The sequence below is a fragment of the Ailuropoda melanoleuca genome, chromosome X (assembly GCF_002007445.2).
Source record: "Ailuropoda melanoleuca isolate Jingjing chromosome X, ASM200744v2, whole genome shotgun sequence".
In the NCBI taxonomy this organism is placed as follows: domain Eukaryota; kingdom Metazoa; phylum Chordata; class Mammalia; order Carnivora; family Ursidae; genus Ailuropoda; species Ailuropoda melanoleuca.
In genome coordinates, this window is record NC_048238.1 from 55,733,414 (window position 1) to 55,752,148 (window position 18,735).

General features: G+C 39.1%; 1 protein-coding gene and 1 long non-coding RNA gene across 3 annotated transcripts in view; one reads left to right on the top strand and one right to left on the bottom strand.

Annotated features, from left to right (window-relative positions):
• The window catches only part of ZDHHC15 (zinc finger DHHC-type palmitoyltransferase 15), a 164,061-nt gene extending 159,256 nt beyond the window's left edge, over window positions 1-4,805 (bottom strand). For both annotated transcript variants that reach the window (XM_002929169.4, XM_019809840.2), the window contains exon 1: window positions 4,466-4,805. In XM_002929169.4, coding sequence (XP_002929215.2) covers window positions 4,466-4,601 — 136 coding nt within the window. In that variant the 5' untranslated portion in view covers window positions 4,602-4,805. The remainder of the gene's footprint in view (window positions 1-4,465) is intronic.
• A 22-nt stretch (window positions 4,806-4,827) lies between these two features.
• On the top strand, window positions 4,828-16,091 carry LOC117797356. Its single transcript, XR_004622283.1, has 3 exons — window positions 4,828-5,197; window positions 12,369-12,499; window positions 14,937-16,091. It is a non-coding gene; the product is annotated as an uncharacterized LOC117797356 (long non-coding RNA).
• The last annotated feature ends 2,644 nt before the right edge of the window (window positions 16,092-18,735 follow it).

Sequence of the window (18,735 nt, forward strand, 5' to 3'; positions counted from 1 at the left end):
GGGGAACCCTCCTACACTGTTGGTGGGAATGAAACGTGGTATAGCCACTCTGGAGAACAGTATGGAGGTTCCTCAAAAAGATGAAAATAGAGCTACCCTATGACCCAGCAATTGCACTACTGGGTATTTTCCCCAAAGATACAAATGTAGTGACCCGACGGGGCACCTGTACCCCAATGTTTATAGCAGCATTTTCCACAATAGCCAAATATGGAAAGAGCCCAGATGTCCATTGACAGATGAATGGATAAAGGAGATGTGATACACACACACACACACACACACACACACACACACACACACACACACAAGGAATATTATGCAGCCATCAAAAAGAATGTAATCTTGCCATTTGCAATGACATGGATTATGCTAGAGGGTATTACGCTAAGCAAAATAAGTCAGTCAGAGAAAGACAATTATCATATGATCTCACTGGTATGTGGACTTTAAAAAACAAAACAGGATCATAGGGTAAGACACGAAAAAATAAAAGAAGATGAAACCAGAGAGGGAGACAAATCACAGGAGACTTAAGTATAGGAAACAAACTGAGGGTTGCTGGAGGGGCAGGGGGTGCAGGGATGGCATAACTGGGTGATGGACATTAAGGAGGGCATGTGATGTAATGAGCACTGGCTATTATATAAGACTGATGAGTCACAGGCCTATACCTCTGAATTCAATAATACATTATATGTTAATTAACTGAATTTAAATAAAAAATGTTTAAAAATGGGCAAAAGACATGAATAGACATTTTCCAAAGAAGACATACAGATGCATCATATTATTTAAATCTCACAACAACAGTGCTCTAAACGGCATATAGTAGGTGCTAAGGAAGTATTTGTGGTATGAATGAACAACCATATAAGTAAGGCACCCTGTGAGGCAACCTTGGTTGAGAAAGATTAGGTAAATTGCCCCAGATCTCCTAGTTAGTAAGGGGCAGAATTCAAACTTTATAAGACAAAAATACCACTTTTGGGTTCAGTTCTAACCTGAAATTACAGATAAAGACATCAGGTTCTATTTCTAGAAAGAAGTCAGGTCCTTAATATTACTTTTTGAGTCACATCGAAATTTGAACCTGTTACTTTGGTTGTGTTGTTTTGGTTTCAGGCAGCCTTGACACCCAATTCTCCATTATTTCCTAAACAAGTGACTTATGAAGATTTGATTTAACCTCTCTGAAACCAAGGTTTCAGAAGGTTGTAAAATGAAGATGACAGAATGAAGGTGGAGCCAGAATTGGAAGTCAAGGTTACCTTACTCTCCTGGTTTTTAAATAATGGTAACTGATGCAAAATGTTAAGAAAACACTGTGCAGGCCAAATAAAATACATCTGCAGGCAACATTTGGCCTGTTAGTCACAAGTTTTGCCTTCTGTATTTGTTGAGAGAAGGTATAGAGTTATGACACTATGGTGGTTAAAGCATGGACTGTGGAACCATCCTGCCTGGGTTGCCATCCAAGCTCAGCCATTTACTAGCTCTATGACCCAAGGCAACCTTCTTCATCCGTCTGTGCCTTAGTTTTCTTGTCTTTAAAATGGGAATGTACCTTATAATGTTGTTACCAGAATTGAGTTTGTGTGTGGGTGCAGCATTTAAAACAGTGCCTAGCATTGGGGCACCTGGGTGGCTCAGATGGTTAGGCATCTGCCTTCAGCTCAGGTCGTGATCCCAGGGTCCTGGGATTGAGCCCTGCGTCAGGCTCCCTGCTCGGTGGGGAGCCTGCTTCTCCCTCTCCCTCTGCTGTTCCCCCTGCTTGTGCTCTCTTGCTCTCTCTGTCAAATAAATAAAATCTTAAAAAAAAACAGTGCCTGGCATATATCAAGTACTCTGCAAATGTGTTAAATAAAACAAAATTAAAAAGCTCTAAGCTTCCTTTAACTATTTTCACTAATTCTAACTTAATCTTTGCCTCAGTTTGCACATCTGTAAAATGGAGACAATAAGGGTACCTACTCAGTATGGTTATTGTCAGGATTAAGGGATTTAATACAGAGAGAGTTAAGATATCTATAGTACTTAGAACATTGCCTAGAACAGATTAAGCACTATGTAAGTGTTAGCCATTATCATTATTAATTTTTAAAATGAATGTTTGGCTAAGGTCATGTAAGTCAGTACTGCAAAACTTTAAAATATGCTTAGTAGTATTTACAAGATGGCATTGATCCGAAGAAGTAAAGTCCATAGTAATAATGGAGCTGAACTTTTAACGCTTCAGTCAATCATTCAAAAAAGCAAAGTGGTGAAGTCTGAGAACAGTAAAACTTCCCAATCATTGCATAGCCCACTTAATACTCATCAATAAACCTGAGGTATATTGTTGAGGTAAAGGTTGAAATGAAGTTTGAGATAAAAAGAAAAACAGCCTAAATTTGCATCTATAAAGGCAACTTTTTGAATTTATTTTTAACATCTCAGTACATTTTCTGTAATAGATCTAAGAAGGAGAGGTAGAAAATTCAAACTCTCATGCATAGTTAATTAGAAGAAATTTCTATATTGGGAAACAGAGTTATCTCCTGGCTCCCTACTTAATCTCCACCTACCTGGAGTAAACCATTGCTTTGCCAAATATGTAAGAGAAGGAAGTTGTAAGAAGGGTCAGGTCCTGGGGTTGGACAAAACAGCACCCTAACTATAATTTTTAAGATGTTAAGAACCCAGTATAAAGAAAGTTATTGCAGAAGGACTTGACAGTGCATGGACAACCAACGGGACAAATAAGAGTCCCAGTGTGAGGGGACTGGAAATATGTTGGAACCTCACACTGAATGAATGGGGATCATTGCAGGACACAAGTTTAAAGGTGCTAGAAGTCGGATTTCTTATACTGAAGTGACAATAACTATTAGTGAATCTCCTTTGAGAAGAGATGGAAATTCTTCAATGAGAGAGGACAGAGGCAAGGGGAGATCTCACTGTGAGAAAAACAGAAGGTCTGTTGTGAGGAGAGAGGATATAATACAAAAACTCCACTGTGAATTTATAAGAACACTATAAAACTGTTAGTGATAAGGATAGGTGACTGGGTTAATACAATTGGGGAACATACAGGATAGGATATCAGGATTTGTGTCAGGAAATACTGTGGAATTCTGAGTTTGAAAGCATAAGATACGCTGTGGGAACCATTTTACAGATAAAAAGGGGATGGAATCCTCCATAATGTGACAGGACAGGGTACAGATTTAAGAAAGGGATGGTCTAACGAAATGGAACAAGAAATGAGGCTCCCATGGGACTGGGAAGGAAATAGTAGAAATTCCAGTGGAAAGGGATGGTGTTTTCCTAGTTTGAGAAGACAGGGGACAAGGACAACCCTAGGGGGAAGTAAGATAAAATTTAAAAAAAAATCTTAGAGAAAGAGGAGGTTAAAATGTGGGGCTAACAATAAAAGAGAACTGCAGGTGGGGAGTAGTCTTCAAAAAAGATAACAAGGGGGGAGTATCATTAGAAAAGTAGTGGCCCTTGGGAGGGGTATGAGAGATTGTGGAAACTCTTGCGGGAGGGTAAAGAGGACACTAATGTGAGAAGAGAGTGGACAAGGCATGACCAAATTGTGATAAAAGCAGGGTGCCTAGTACGAGATGTGAGGAAATAATGTGGGGACCCTAATGGGAAGGAGTGAATGCTCCTCAAAGCAGGAAAGCAGAAGACTAAAGGGAACCACAGTGTGATATAATCAGGGGCTCTAATGTGAGGGGACAGAATAAGATACATCGTAGGACTCTCATTCCACTGGAGAAGATGACAAAATGGTAAAGCCCACAGGGAAAGAGAATAAAGGGCCTATTTTCACTTTGTGAAAAGGGGAGACCCATGGGTTAAAACAAGGCATACTGTGGGGTCCTAAGTGGGAGAAGCTGTGAAGCACCTCAGGCAGTGTGAGAGGATCATGCAAAAAGGATGAATTCCAGTGTTGGAAAAAAGAGAGCTAGTAAGAGAGTACAGGTAATATTTTGAGATTCCTTAGTAGGAGGGAATGCGAGAATGTGGGGCCCCTAGTTGGATGCATTGGGGGGATTCATAGTGTAAGCAGTGTGTTGTTTTCTTAATTCTGTAGGGTGGATGCCCCCAGATCGAGAACACCAGGTACAAGTGGTTGTCCTGTATGAGAAAAGGGGGCGCTAGGGGAAAGTGCCAGGAGATTCTTGTGGGTAAGGCCAGGGAATAACGTAAAAAATCCTCAGTGGGAAGCGATGGCGACATGGTGGGACCCTCGAGGGAAGATTGTGAGGAAATATTGTGAGAAGCCAGAGGCTGGAGATGAGGAGGTCTCCAGAGTCCTAAGAACAAACAAACAACCCCCCCTTCAAAAAAAAAAAAAAAAGTCCTGCAGTGTGAGGGCTAAGAACACGGGGGAGGGGGACACCAGTGTGAAGGGTACGACAGCCAATTACGCTGGAGCATAATTTCCCCACCGTAGGTGTCCAGCTCCACTTACCCAGGCAGAGTTCAAAGACGTAGGCATAGTAGGACCAAAGCACAACGAGGACGATAACGAGCACGGGCACCCAAGAAAGTACTCGGCGGCAGCACCGCAGCCCCCCGGACAGAGCCATCTTCCAGCCCCGCCGCATCTTTGGATCGAAGATCGACCAAGCAGGCCTGCTGGCGCCGGGTCGGAATTGCCCGGCAGGCGGCTGGGAGGCAGGAAGGCGCGCTGTGCGGCGCTCCACTGCCTAGCCTGGCGGGAACTGTCTCACCGAGCCGATACCACCTGTAAGGCTGCGGGGCAGAGTACGCCCTGCCTGGCACAATAGGCATGAGTCATGGCGTGGAGGAACTGGCCTTGTTGGAGCGGAAGGTGATCCGCCCGGCAGTCGAGGCTGGGCACGCTCAGAGGGAGTGCAGTCCCTCCCCTTTCCTCCTCTTCCACCCCCTTGCTACAGCGCTAGCTGCAGAGCTGGACCTCTACAAAACTGTGAAGCGGAAGAAATTTGGGTCCGCCTATCTGCTTTTACTGCACTGCGTCCCCCCTCATCTCCTTTCTGATCTCTCTTTCTGTTTTTTGTCTCTCTTTGTTTCCCCCCTCAACACAAACGCGGGAGCACACGTACACGCTGTGCGAAAGATGCCAGCCATAATCTCTTAAGACTGAAAGGTTATCCAACCTCATCCTCCCACTGCTGCTTGAACAATGTGCTTAACGCGCAGTGCCGCAATCATTGCTTAGGTAAGTCCATTCACAGGACGCTCCCTCCTTCCTTCTCTTCTTCCCTTACTCCTGAGTTTAGCTTCGTCCATTTTCAGAATAAATAAACCTATTGGTACAGAAAAACGAACGAAGGGGACGTTAATTCTGCGAGGGGCCGGGGAAGGATGCAAAGGTAGTAATATTTAAATCGAGTTTTAATAATAAACGTTTGCTAGGCAGACGAGAGGGGAAGTATCTTTCAGACAAAGAAAATAGCGTTTGCAAAGGCATAGAGTCATAAAAATCCAAAAGTGTTCAAGGAACAACCAACATGGCTTGAGAGGGTGTGTGAAGAGGAGAGGCTGAGACTGTGACTGGGAATATAGGCTGAGGGAACAGTGTGACAGTCCTTATACACCCTTATACACCCAGGGTGTGTGGACATAATCCTATCAAGCAGATTACTATGAACAGCCAATAAAGGTTTGGGACAATGGAATGACATTAGCAGAGATGTATTTTTGTAAAAGAACTGGCAGGATTTGGGAAAGGAGGATGGCCTGGAAGCGGACCAATTAAGAAGCAATTTAATTCAACAAATGTTTTTGGACTGGTTGCTTTGTGTAGGTCAACTTTGGTATAAAAAGAATGAACAGGAGGCCTGTCCCCATGAAGCTCACCATCTCTTCTGGGGGGCTTGATGTTCAATGACACAAGCACAATAATAGAAGTCTAGTAAGATTTTGACATTTATGGATTTGAAACTCACTGTTTAATTATTTCTAAAGGTCTATGACATGGAGAAATTTGTGATTTTGCTGAGACCCATGTCTTATTCACATTCTGTATTGGGAACAAGGATTTCAACAGGGTTGTGCACTATTCTTTATAGTTATATATGCAGTAATTTCCTGAAGTGTTTCTTTTCAGATTAAGTTCATGGTTGATATTATTAAATTTATGATGTAGTGAAACACAGACTCATTTCAGTTGCAATATTTATTTTAATAGCCCAATTAATTGTTTGAGTCCTAAGGTTCAGACATAGATATTTAAATATTATTTTTCCAGCGTTATTGAGGTATAGTTGACAGATAAAAATTGTATATATTTAAGGTGTATAGTGTGATCATTTGTAGGTATATACATTGTGAAATGATTATTACAATCAAGCTAATTAATGCATCTTTTATCTCACAGTTACCATTTTTTGATAAATATTTTTTGTTGAGATATATTTTACATACAACATTGTGTAAATTTAAGCTGTACATTTTTCAAAGTTTTTATTTACATTCCAGTTACTTAACATATAGTGTAATATTAGTTTTGGGTGTACAGTATAGTCATTCAACACCTCTATACAACACCAGGTGCTCATCACAAGTACACTCTTTAATCCCCATCACCAATTTAACCAGTCCACCCACCCAACTCCATTTTGGTAACCATCGGTTGTTCTCTATAGTTAAGAGTCTGTTTTGTAGTTTGTCTCCCTGTCTCTTTCTCTTTTTTTTTCCTTTGCTCGTCTGTTTTGTTTCTTAATTTCCACATATGAGTGAAACCATAAGGTATTTGACATTTTCTGAGGGACTTATTTCCCTTTGCATGATATTATAGCTCCATCCATGTCATTGCAAATGGTGAGATTTCATTCTTTTTACAGCTGAATAATACTCCATTTTATGTAGATAGATAGGTATAGATATACACAAATATATCCTTCACTCTTCTTTATCCATTCATCAGACAATGGACACTTGGGTTGTTTCCATAATTTAGCTATTATGGATGATGCTGCTAAAAACATTGGGGTGCATGTCTCCCTTTCACTTAGTATTGTTGTGATCTTTGGGTAAATACCTAGTACTGCAATTGCTGGATCTTAGGATAACTCTATTTTTAACTTTTTGAGAAACCTCCCTACTGTTTTCCAGAGTGGCTGCACCAGTTTGCATTCCCACCAACAGCACAAGAGGGTTCCCCTTTTGGTGTTGACCTGTTGTTCTTGTGCTGTTGATTTTAGACACTCTGACAAGTGTGAGGTGATAGCTCATTGTAGTTTTGATTTTCATTTCTCTTATAATCAGTGATGTTGAACATCTTTTCATGTTTCTGTTGGCCATCTGGATGTCTTCTTTGGAAGAATGTCTATTTCTGTCTTCTGCCCATTTTTAATTGGATTATTCCTTTTTGGGGTGTTACATAAGTTCTTTATATATTTGGGATACTAACCCTTTATCACATATGCCATCACAAATATCTCCTCCCATTCCATAGGTTGCCTTTTAGTTTTGCTGATTGTTTTCTTTGCTATGCAGAAACTTTTTATTTTTTATAAAGTCCCGATAGTTTATTTTTGCTTTTGTTTCCTTTCCCTCAGGAGACATATCTAGAAAGAAGTTGCTACCGCCAATGTTAAAGAAATTACTGCCTGTGTTCTCCTGTAGGGTTTTTATGGTTTAAAGGCCTTACATTTAGATCTTTAATGCATTTATAATTTATTTTTCTGTATGCTGTAAGAAAGTGCAGTCCAGTTTCATTCTTCTGTCTGTTGGTGTCCAGTTTTCAAAACACCCTTTGAAAAAGAGACTGTCTTTTATCCAATGGATAGTCTTTCCTGCTTTGTTGCAAATTAGCTGACCAGACAGTTGTGGGTTCATTTCTAGGTTTTCTATTCTGTTCTGTTATTCTATGTGTCTACTTTCGTGCCAGTACAATACTGTTTTAATTAGTACAGCTTTGTAATATAACTTGAAGTTTGGGATTGTGATGCCTCCAGCTTTGCTTTATTTTTTCAAGGTTTGCTTTGGCTATTTGGGGTCTTCTCTGGTTCCATACAAATTTTAGGGTGGTTTGTTCTAGTTCTGTGAAAAATGCTAGCAGTATTTTGATAGAGACGGCATTAAATGTGTAGATTGCTTTGGGTAGTATAGCCATTTTAACATATTTGTTCTTCTGACCCGTGAGCATGGAATGCCTTTCATTTCTTTGTGACATCTTCGATTTCTTTCATCGGTGTTACCTAGTTTTCAGAGTTCAGGTGTCTCACCTCTTAGGTTAGGTTTAATCGTAGGTATCTTATTGTTTTTGATGCAGTTGTAAATGGGATTGATTCCTTATTTTCTCCCTCTGCTGCTTCATTATTGTTATAGAGAAATGCAACAGATTTCTGTACATTGATTTTGTACCCTGTGACTTTACTGAATTCGTGTATCAATTCTACCAGTTTATTGGTGAAGTCTTTTGGGTTTTCAATATACAGTATCCTATCATCTGCAAATAGTGACAGTTTGACTTCCTCCTTGCTGATTTGGATGGCTTTAATTTCTTTCTGTCGTCTGATTGCTGTGGGAGTACTTCCAGTACTACGTTAAATAACAGTGGTGAAAGTGGACATCCCTGTCTTCTTCCTGACTGCAGAGGAAAAGCTGTCAGTTGTTCTCCATTGAGTATGATGTTAGCTGTGGGTTTTTCATAGATGGCCTTTAGTAAACCTACTTTGTTGAGTGTTTTTATCTTGAAAGGATGTTGTACTTTGTCAAATGTTTTTGATGCATCCATTGAAATAATCATATGGTTATTGTCTTTTCTTTTATTAATGTGGTATATCATGTTGATTGATTTGCAAATATTGGACCACCCTTGTATCAATCTCACTTGATCGTGGTGAATGATTTTTTAAATGTATTGTTGGATTCGGTTTGCTAGTATTTTATTGAGAATTTTTGCATCCATGTTCATAAGGAATATTGCCTTTAGTTCTCTTTTTTAGTGGTGTCTCCATTGTTTCTGGTATCAGGGCAATGCTGGACTCATAGAATGAAATTGGAAGTTTTCCTTCCTTTTCTATTTTTTGGAACAATTTGAGAAGAATAGGTATTAACTCTTCTTTAAATGTTTGGTAGAATTTGCCTGTGAAGTCATCTGGTCTTGACCTATGTTTGTAGGGAGTTTTGTGGTTACTGATTCAATTTCTTTGCTGGTTATCAGTCTGTTCAAGTTTTCCATTTCTTCCTATTTTAGGTTTCGTAGTTTATATGTTTCTAGGAATTTATTTCTTCCAGGTTTCCAATTTGTTGGCATATGGATTTTGATAATATTCTCTTATAATAGTTTGTATTTCTGTGGTGTTAGTTGTTCTTTCTCCTCTCTCACTTGTGATTTTATTCATTTGGGTCCTGTCTCTTTTCTTTTTGATAAATCTGGCTAAAAGCTTATCAGTTTTATTAATCTTTTCAAAGAACCGGCTCCTGGCTTCATTGATCTTTTCTATTGGTTTTGTTTTTGTTGTTGTTTAGTTTCTATATTATTTATTTCTGCTCTAAGCTTTATTATTTCCTTCCACTGGCTTTAAGCTTTGTTTTTTGTACTTTTTCTAGCTCCTTTAGGTAAAAGGTTAGACTTTTTATTTGAGATTTTCCTTGCTTCTTGAATTAAGCCTGTATTGCTATATACTTCTCTCTTAGTATTGCTTTTGCTGCATCCCAAAGTTTTGGACTGCTGTGCCTTCATTTTCATTTGTTTCCATGTATTTTTTTGTTTTTTCTTTATTTCCTGGTGGACCCATTCATTGTTTAGTAGCATGTTGTTTAGCCTCCATGTATTTGTGGTCTTTCCACGTTTTTTCTTATGGTTGACTTCTAGTTTCATAGTGTTGTGGTCAGATAAGGTGCATGATATGACTTCAGTATTTTTGTATTTGTTGAGGCCTGATTTGTGATCTAATGTGTGATCTATTTTGGAGAATGTTCCATGTGCACTTGAAAGAATGTGTACTCTCCCATTTTAGTCTGGAGTGTTCTGAATATATCCGTTAAGTCCATCTGGTCCAGGGTGTCACTGAAAGCCATTTTTTTCTCCTTGATTTTCTATGTAGATGATCTGTCCATTAACATAAGTGGGGTGTTATATTCCCCTATTATTATTGTATTATTATCAATGAGTTCCTTTATGTTTGTTATTCCTTTATATTTGTTATTTATTATTTTATATATTTGGGCACTCCCCTGTAGGGTGCATAAATATTCACAATTGTTATATCTTCTTCTTGGATTTTCCCTTTATGAGCATATAGTGCCCTTTTTGTCTCTTTTTACAGTCTTTGTTTTACAGTTGAATTTGTCTAATATAATACTGCTTTCAGCTTTCTTTTGACATGTTCTGGGTGATTAATGTTTCTCCATCTCCTCACTTTCAATCTGCAGGTGTCTTTAGGACTATGGTGAGTCTTGTTTCTTATCCATTCTGACACTATATGTCTTTTGTTCAGAGTGTTTAGTCCATTCAAATTTAAAGTAGAATTCTTGATAGATATGTATGTATTGATATTTTATTACTTGTTTTGTCATTGTTTCTGGAGGCTTATCTCTGATCCTTTCTTATCTTTGTTACTTTTGGTCTCTCCTTTGCCCTCAAGGAGTCCCCTTTAATCTCCCTTGCAGGGCTGGGTTAGTGGTTACAAACTCCTTTAGTGTTTGTTTGTCTGGGAAACTCTGTCTCCTTCTATTCTGAATAACAGCCTTGGCGGATAGAGTATTCTTGGCTGCAGATTTTTTTTCCATTCAGCACTTTGAATATATCATCCCACTTCCTTCTGGTTTGCCAAGTTTCTGTTGAGAAATCTCCAGCTAGCCTTATGGGTCTTCCCTTGTAAGTTAAGGACTTCTTGTGTCTTGCTGCTTTTAAGATGTTTTCTTTACACTATATTTTACAAATTTAATTACAATATGTCTTGGTGTTGGCCTGCTTTTGTTGATTTGGTGGGATTTCTCTGTGCCTCCTGGATGTGGACGTCTGTTTCCTTCCCCAGATTAGGGAAGTTTTCAACTGTTACTTCTTCAAACAAATTTTCTGCCCCCTCTTCTCTCTCTTATTCTTTTGGGACTCCGATAACACAATTGTTATTACATTTGATGGAGTCAGTGAGGCCCCTAAGTCCATTCTCATGTTGCATAATTCTTCTTTCTCTCTTTTGTTCAGCTTCATTTTTTTCTATTATTTTGTCTTCTAGGTCACTAATTCATTCCTCAGCTTCTTCCAACCTGCTGTTCATTGCATCAAGCCTGTTTCCAATCTCATTTATTGCATTATCCTTCTCTGACTGATTCTTTTTTAACTCTTTGACCTCTGTGGTAAAGGTCTCCCTGATGTCTTGTATTTTTTTCTGAAGGCCAGTGAATATGCCTATGATTGTTCTTTAAATTCTCCATCAGGCATGTTACTTTTTTTTTTTTAAGATTTTATTTGTTTATTTGACAGAGATAGAGACAGCCAGTGAGAGAGGGAACACAAGCAGGGGGAGTGGGAGAGGAAGAAGCAGGCTCATAGCAGAGGAGCCTGACGTGGGGCTCGATCCCATAACGCCGGGATCACGCCCTGAGCCGAAGGCAGACGCTTAACCACTGTGCCACCCAGGCGCCCCAAGGCATGTTACTTTTACCTGTTTTGGTTACATCTCTGGCCATGGCCTTATCTTGTTCTTTCATTTGAGATAAATTCCTCCATCTAGGCATTTTGTCTAAGCCTCTGACTTCTCTGTGTTAGAAAAGCCAGTTATATCTCCTGCTTCTGAAAGTAATGGCCTTATGAGGAAGAGGTCATGTAGTGTCCAGGGCCTGATGTTTCTGGGAGTGTCTCTGGTGTGTGCTGTATGCACTGTGCTATCGTGTTTTGTCTGCTCTATCCCTCAGGCCAGTCGTCCATGGAGGCTCTCCTTGCCTGCTGTGTGCAGTGTTTGGTCCCTGGCCTGACTGTGGTGAGTTTTAACTAGGTGTGCTCTGGTCTGTTTGTGAAATGAGACCTGACACCACTTCCATGAGAACTGAGGCCCTGCAGAACTCTCTGGTTGGGATATGTGGTGGGGTCGAGGGTCTGTGCTGTCTTCTGGGGGAGATGCCTGTCTCACTGGGACGGAGGCAAGCGTGACTGAGAGGGGCAGTGCCGCCAGAGTGCAGCAGGGTGAGTCTTGGTGTAAATAAGTTAGGCAGCCACTGTTGGCACTGGGTTGCTTCTTGCATGTGGCTCTGTGTTTATGCTGAGGAGTGGGGGAGGGAAATGGCACCGGCCAGTTCCTTTCTTCCCAGAGAGCCATCTCTATGAAAGCTGCCTCCCGATGAAGCACTCCAAGAGGAGTGAATAATCTCCCCTGCCTTCCCCGGTTTGTACCAGGGGTTCTTCGAATCACTGTTTCTGTGTTGTCTGCCCCCAGGTGTTTGCCTGCCTTTTCTCCAGGAGCCCCGCAGTTCCCTCAGGGCTCTACCCCAGGCAAATCGGCTGACCTTGAAAACTCCAGGCTTTAAGCCCTGCTGGTTGCAAGAACTCATGAAATTCAGCTGATTTGTAAGTATTTTTCCTTCCGTTCTGTGGGTTGCTGTTTCATTTTGTTGATTGTTTCCTTTCCTGTGCAGGAGCTTTTTAGTTTGATAAAATTCCACATGTTTTGTTTGTTTGTTTTTTTGTTTTTTTGTTTTTGTTTTTTTTTTTTGCTTTTGTTACATTTGCTTTTGGTGTCATATCCAGAAAATCATTGCCAAGTCCAATGTCTGGTAACATTTTCCCTATGTTTTCTTCTCTAAGTTTTATAGTTTAAGATTATACATTTACGTCTTCAATCCATTTTGAGTTGATTTTTGTGTATGATGTAAGATAGGTTCCAAATTTACTCTTTCCCATGTGAATATCCAAATTTCCCAGTGCCATTTATTAAAGAATCTATCCTTTCTCCATTGTGTATTCTTAGCACCTTTGTCAAGTATTAGTGGACTGCATATGTGTAGGTTGATTTCTGGACTCTCTATTCTGTTCCATTGGACTGCGTATCTGTTTTTATGCCAGTACCATACTATTTTGATTACAAGAGCTTTGTAATAGACTTTGAAAGGCAGTGTGATGCTTCCAGTTTGTTCTTCTTGCTCAAGATTCCTTTGGCTATTCAGTCTTCTGTGGTTTCATATGAATTTTATAATTTTTTTCTATTTTTATGAAAAATACCACTTGAATATTGATAGAGATTGCATTTAATCTATAGATCACTTTAAGTAGTATGGGCATTTTAACAATAGTAAGTCTCACAATTCATGACCACTGGATATCCATTTATTTGTGTCTTGTCAAATTTCTTTCACCAGTGTCCTATAGTTTTCAGTGTATAGATTTTTCATTTCTGCTGTTAAGTTTATTTCTAAGTATTTTTCTTTTTGATGCAATTATAAATGAGATTGTTTTCTTAACTTCCCTTTCAGATAGTTTATTATTAGCATATAGAGATGCAAGTGATTTTTGTATGTTCATTTTATATCCTGCAACTTCACTAAATTCATTTATTCTAACAGGTTTTTGGTGGAGTCTCTGGAGTTTTCTCTATATAAGACCATGTAATCTGCAAACAACAACAATTTTACTTCTTCCTTTATGATTTGGATGCCTTTTATTTCCTTTACTTGCCTAGTTGCTCTGGCTAGGACTTTAAGTACTATTTTGCAAAGAAGTGGTAAAAGTGGGCATCTTTGTCTTATTTCTTAAAGGAGAAGCTTTTAGATTTTCAGCATTGAATATGATATTAGGTATGGGCTTATCATATATGGCCTTTATTATGTTGAAGGACTTTTTGCTATACCTTATTTGTTCGAAGTTTTTATCATGAAAAGATGTCGAATTTTGTCAAATGTATATTCCACATCTATTGAGATGGTTATATGATTTTTATTCACTATTCTGTTAATGTGGTATATCACATTTATTAATTGCATACATTGAACCATCCTTGCATCCCAGAAATAAATCTCACTTGATTATAGTATATGATCCTTTTTATATGCTGTTGAATTTGGTTTGCTAGTATTTTGCTGAGGACTTTTGCATCCGTGTTCATCAGGAATCTTGGCCTGTACTCTCTTTTCTTTTAGTGTCCTCCTTTGGCCTTGGTTTAGGTAATACTGGCCTTATAAAATGAGTTGGAGGTGTTCCCTCCTGTTTAATTTTTGGAGAAGAGTTTGAAAACAATTGGCAGTAGTTCTTTTTAAATGTTTGTTAGAATCTATCAGTGAAGCCATCTGGCCCTGGACTTTTCTTTGTTGGCAGATTTTGGACTACTGATTCAAAATCCTTACTCATTGCTGGTTTGTTCAGATTCTCTATTTCTTCATGATTCAGTCTTGGTAGGGTGTGTATTTCTAGGAATTTATCCATTTCTTCTAGGTCATCCAATGTATTGGTGTATAATTGTTCTCAGTAATCTCTTATGATCCTTTTTATTTCTTGGTATTAGTTGCAATGTCTCCTCTTTCATTTACAGTTTTATTTATTTAAGTCTCTCCTTTTTTAGTGTAACTAAAATTTTGTCAATTTTGCTTATTATTTTCAAAAACTCAATTCTTAGTTTTATTGATCTTTTCTATTGTTTATTCAGTTTCTAGTAACTTATGTCTGTTCTAATCTTCATTATTTCCTTCCTTCTGGTAACTTTGATCTTAGTTTGTTTTAGTTCCCTGAGATGAAGTATTGAAGTCCCCTACTTTCATTGAACTGCTGTCTAATTCTCCCTTCAGTTCTGTTAATATTCCTTTTATATATTTAAGTGCTCCAATGTGGACGCATTTATAGTTACAGTTGTTAAATCCTTTGATGAATAGACTCCTTTATCACTGTATAGTGACCTTCTTTGGTTACTGTGATAGATTTTGAGTGAAAGCCCATTTTATGTAATATACATACAGTCACTTCTGCTCTCTTTTGGTTACTGTTTGCATGGAATAACTTTTCATCCCTTAACTTTCAGCCAACATGTGCCTGTTACTGAACTGGGCCCTTGGGCTCTCCAAGCAACAGAAATTGACAAGAGGCCTAACGGGAGTTCCAGGCAAAACGACTGGGGCTTATGCTTGAGCACAAGGGAGACAGCACAAAGGAAAGCATTCTCGGGCTGTCTGTCTGAGGAGAGGTAGGGAGAGTTTTAAACAGGCTTAGGTGGGGAAAAGGGTGACGTTTAAGCATGTAGAGGCAGGTGTCATCACACACTGAAATAAAGTTCTCAGACGCCAATCTGAGCAGCTGTGCAGGGCTGCCTCTGGAAAGCAGCAGCAGCTGAATCCTGCACATAGCTTTTGTTTTGTTTTTTATCAGAAAAGCAAGGACAGATGCCTCCAAGCATGGGAAAGGAGTACAAAGGGATGGCAAATGTCTTGAAACAGCTTGCATTTTCCTCTATGCATAGGTACCTAGAGAGTCAGTCATGGGATGAGGGAAGAGTGGGATGTTTGGGCTGGCAATCACCAGGTAAAGAGGGGAGACTGAGGGTTACATTTTTTCATAGCTCCTAAGTGATGCCCTGCCCCTGGGGATTGTGGAATCCTGCTCCTACCAGGCCACTGAGTTCAACAGCCCAAGAACAGGAACACTGCTAATGTTTTGGCTGCTTCCACACTCACTCCTTGGGGCTTATAATGTATTTTCTAAGAATAACTCTACAGGCAGGGACTTACCAGATCTTGCACACTTAAAGATCATGTTTTATTATACATTGAATGTCTAATTAGCATGTTAAATCTCTACCCCTGGGCATGATTTTTAGCACTATAATCAGGGAAAAAGTCGATGAAAGGTCAGTGCTGGGGTCCACTGTTGCTCGGGCTGGTCTGGTCTAGTTTTTGCAGGAGCAGAACTGGTTGTAAGCTGGGCCATGGGGCTTGTTTGGAGCTTGTGGCTTCTGGCTTCCTGATGTCGAGCAACACCTGCAAGCTGGGCTAGAGAACTGGGTTGTTGTGATTTTTTTTCCTGTGAATTTCTGGGTTAGGGATCTTGAACACCATCCCTGCTTTGTCTCATGCCCTTAAAGCTAATGTAAATCTCTTGGAGGCAGCATCTTATTAGAACTTTTTAAAAGGCATTTAGGGGTGCCTGGGTGGCTCAGTCGTTGGGCGTCTGCCTTCGGCTCAGGGCGCCGTCCCAGAGTCCTGGGATCGAGCCCCACATCAGGCTCGTCCGCTGGGAGCCTGCTTCTTCCTCTTCCACTCCCCCTGCCTGTGCTCCCTCTCTCGCTGGCTGTCTCTCTCTGTCAAATAAATAAATAAAATCTTAAAAACAAACAAACAAAAAGGACTTTTTAAAAGGCATTTAGCCACTCTATGTCTTTGGATTGGGGAACTTAATCCATTTGTACTTAAAGTAATTATTGATAGATAAGGACTTAATATTGCCAGTTTGTTCATTGTTTTCTGATTGCATTTTTAAGTTTCTTTGCTCCTTTTTTCTTCTCTTGCTGTCTTCTTTTTTGTTTTTTCTAATAATATGCTTTGATATTTTTTATCTTTGTCATTTGTGTATGTACTAGAGGTTTTTTTGTGGTTACCATGAGGTTTACGTAAAACATAATTATAGCATTTCTGTTTGAAGCTAATAAGAACTTCAGCCCCTTGAAGAAACTCAATACTTTTATTCCTCTCTCACATTTTATACTATTGGTATCACCCTTCACATCTTTTTATATTGTGTATCTATTAACAAATTATTGTAGCTATATTTTTTTAAGATTTATTTATTTATTTTAGAGAGAAGAGAGCATGAGTTGGGGGAGGAGCAGAGGGGGAGAGAGAGAGAGAGAATCTCCAGCAGACTCCTCACCGAGTGTGGAGTCCCACATGGGGCTCGATCCCAAAACCCTGAGATCTTGAACTGAGCCAAAATCAAGAGTCAGGTGCTTAACCAACTGAGCCACCCAGGTGCCCCTGTAGTAAATTTTTAATACTTTTGTCTTTTAACATTTTTCTAGAATTCAATGATTTACATACCACTATTATAGTATTAGAATGTTCTGAATTTGACTATATATTCACTTTTACTTTATGCTTTCATATATTTTCATGTTTTTTCTTAGCTTCCTTTCATTTCTTTTTTTTAACAATTACAGATCGTTTTATTTTTACCTCATAATACTTATATTTTTATAGACGTTTCATATGTATCACATACATGAAAATTTGCTTTGTATTAAAAGAAAAGCTAAACAGATAATCCTTGATGAAAAGCCAGAGTAATGTAAAGTATTTCATTTTTCAAAAATGATTTACAGGTTAAAGTCAACTATAATAAAAACCCCACATATTTGAAACTTGGGAGTAAAAAAAGGATATCTGGGAAAATAAGAAGGCAGAGTTCTGAAAACTTGGGAAAGAAAGAATAATATGGAGAGACTGGTTCTTTGAGCTATAGAGTACATAAAACTACAGTACTTTAAAAGGATTATGAACCATAGTCAGGCTCACCAAAAGAACAAAATAGAATATCTAGAAACAATGTCAAACAGTTTGATGCATTTAAGGTATGATAAAGGACCTTTATGAATCACTGGAAAGAAATTATTATTTAAGAACAAATAGTGATTTCTCAACATTTGCTGCAACATGGACAATCTTCCCCAGCTCTAAATTGTCTGGCAATGTCTTTATCTCTCTATTTCTGAGCAACAGCTTTTCTGGATATAGTATTTCTCGTTGGCACTTTTTTCCTTGAGTACTTTAAACATATCATCCCACTCCTTCCTGTCCTGCAAGGTTTCTTTCTTTTTTAAAAGATTTTATTTATTTATTTATTTATTTATTTATTTATTTATTTATTTGAGAGAGAGAGTGTGTGTGCACAGGCAGGGGGAGCAGCAGGCAGAAGGAGAAGCAGATTCCCCGCTGAGCAAGGAGCCTGAAGCTGGACTCCATCCCAGGACCCTGGGATCATGACCTAAGCCGGAGGCAGACACTTAACCAACTGAGGCACCCACGCATCCCCATCCTGCAAGGTTTCTGCTGAGAGATCAGCTGATAGCCTTATGGGGGTTCCCTTTTATATGACAAGTGGCTTTTCTCTTGCTGCTTCAAAATTCTGTGTTTGGGGGCGCCTGAGTGGCACAGCGGTTAAGCGTCTGCCTTCGGCTCAGGGCGTGATCCCAGAGTTATGGGATCGAGCCCCACATCAGGCTCCTCCGCTATGAGCCTGCTTCTTCCTCTCCCACTCCCCCTGCTTGTGTTCCCTCTCTCGCTGGCTGTCTCTATCTCTGTCGAATAAATAAAATCTTTAAAAAAAAAATTCTGTGTTTGTCTTAGACTTTTTGCAATTTGATTATCATGTGTTTTGGGATAATCTTTGGTTTGATCTTGTTTGGAGATATTTGAGTTTCATACATGTGGATATCCATATCCATCCCAAAGTTTGGGAAGCATTCAGCCATTATTTCTTTAAATAAGCTTTTTTGCCCCTTTCTCTTTCTTTTCTCCTAATGCATATAACATTTGTATGCTTGTATTGTCACATAGGCCCTATGGGCTTTCTTCACTCTTTTTCATTCTTCTTTTTTGTTGTTCCCTTAACTCACTAATTTCAAATGACTTGCCCTCAAGTTTGCTGGTTCTTACTTCTGCATGATTGAGTCTGCTGTTGAAGCTCCATATGGAATTTTTCAGTTTTTATCTTGTATTCATTAGCTTCAGGTTCATTTTTAATGGTTTATATTTTTTATTAAAATTCTCATTTTCATGCAGTTATTTCTGGTTTTGTTTAGTTATCTGTTTCTCTTGCATCTCATTTGACTT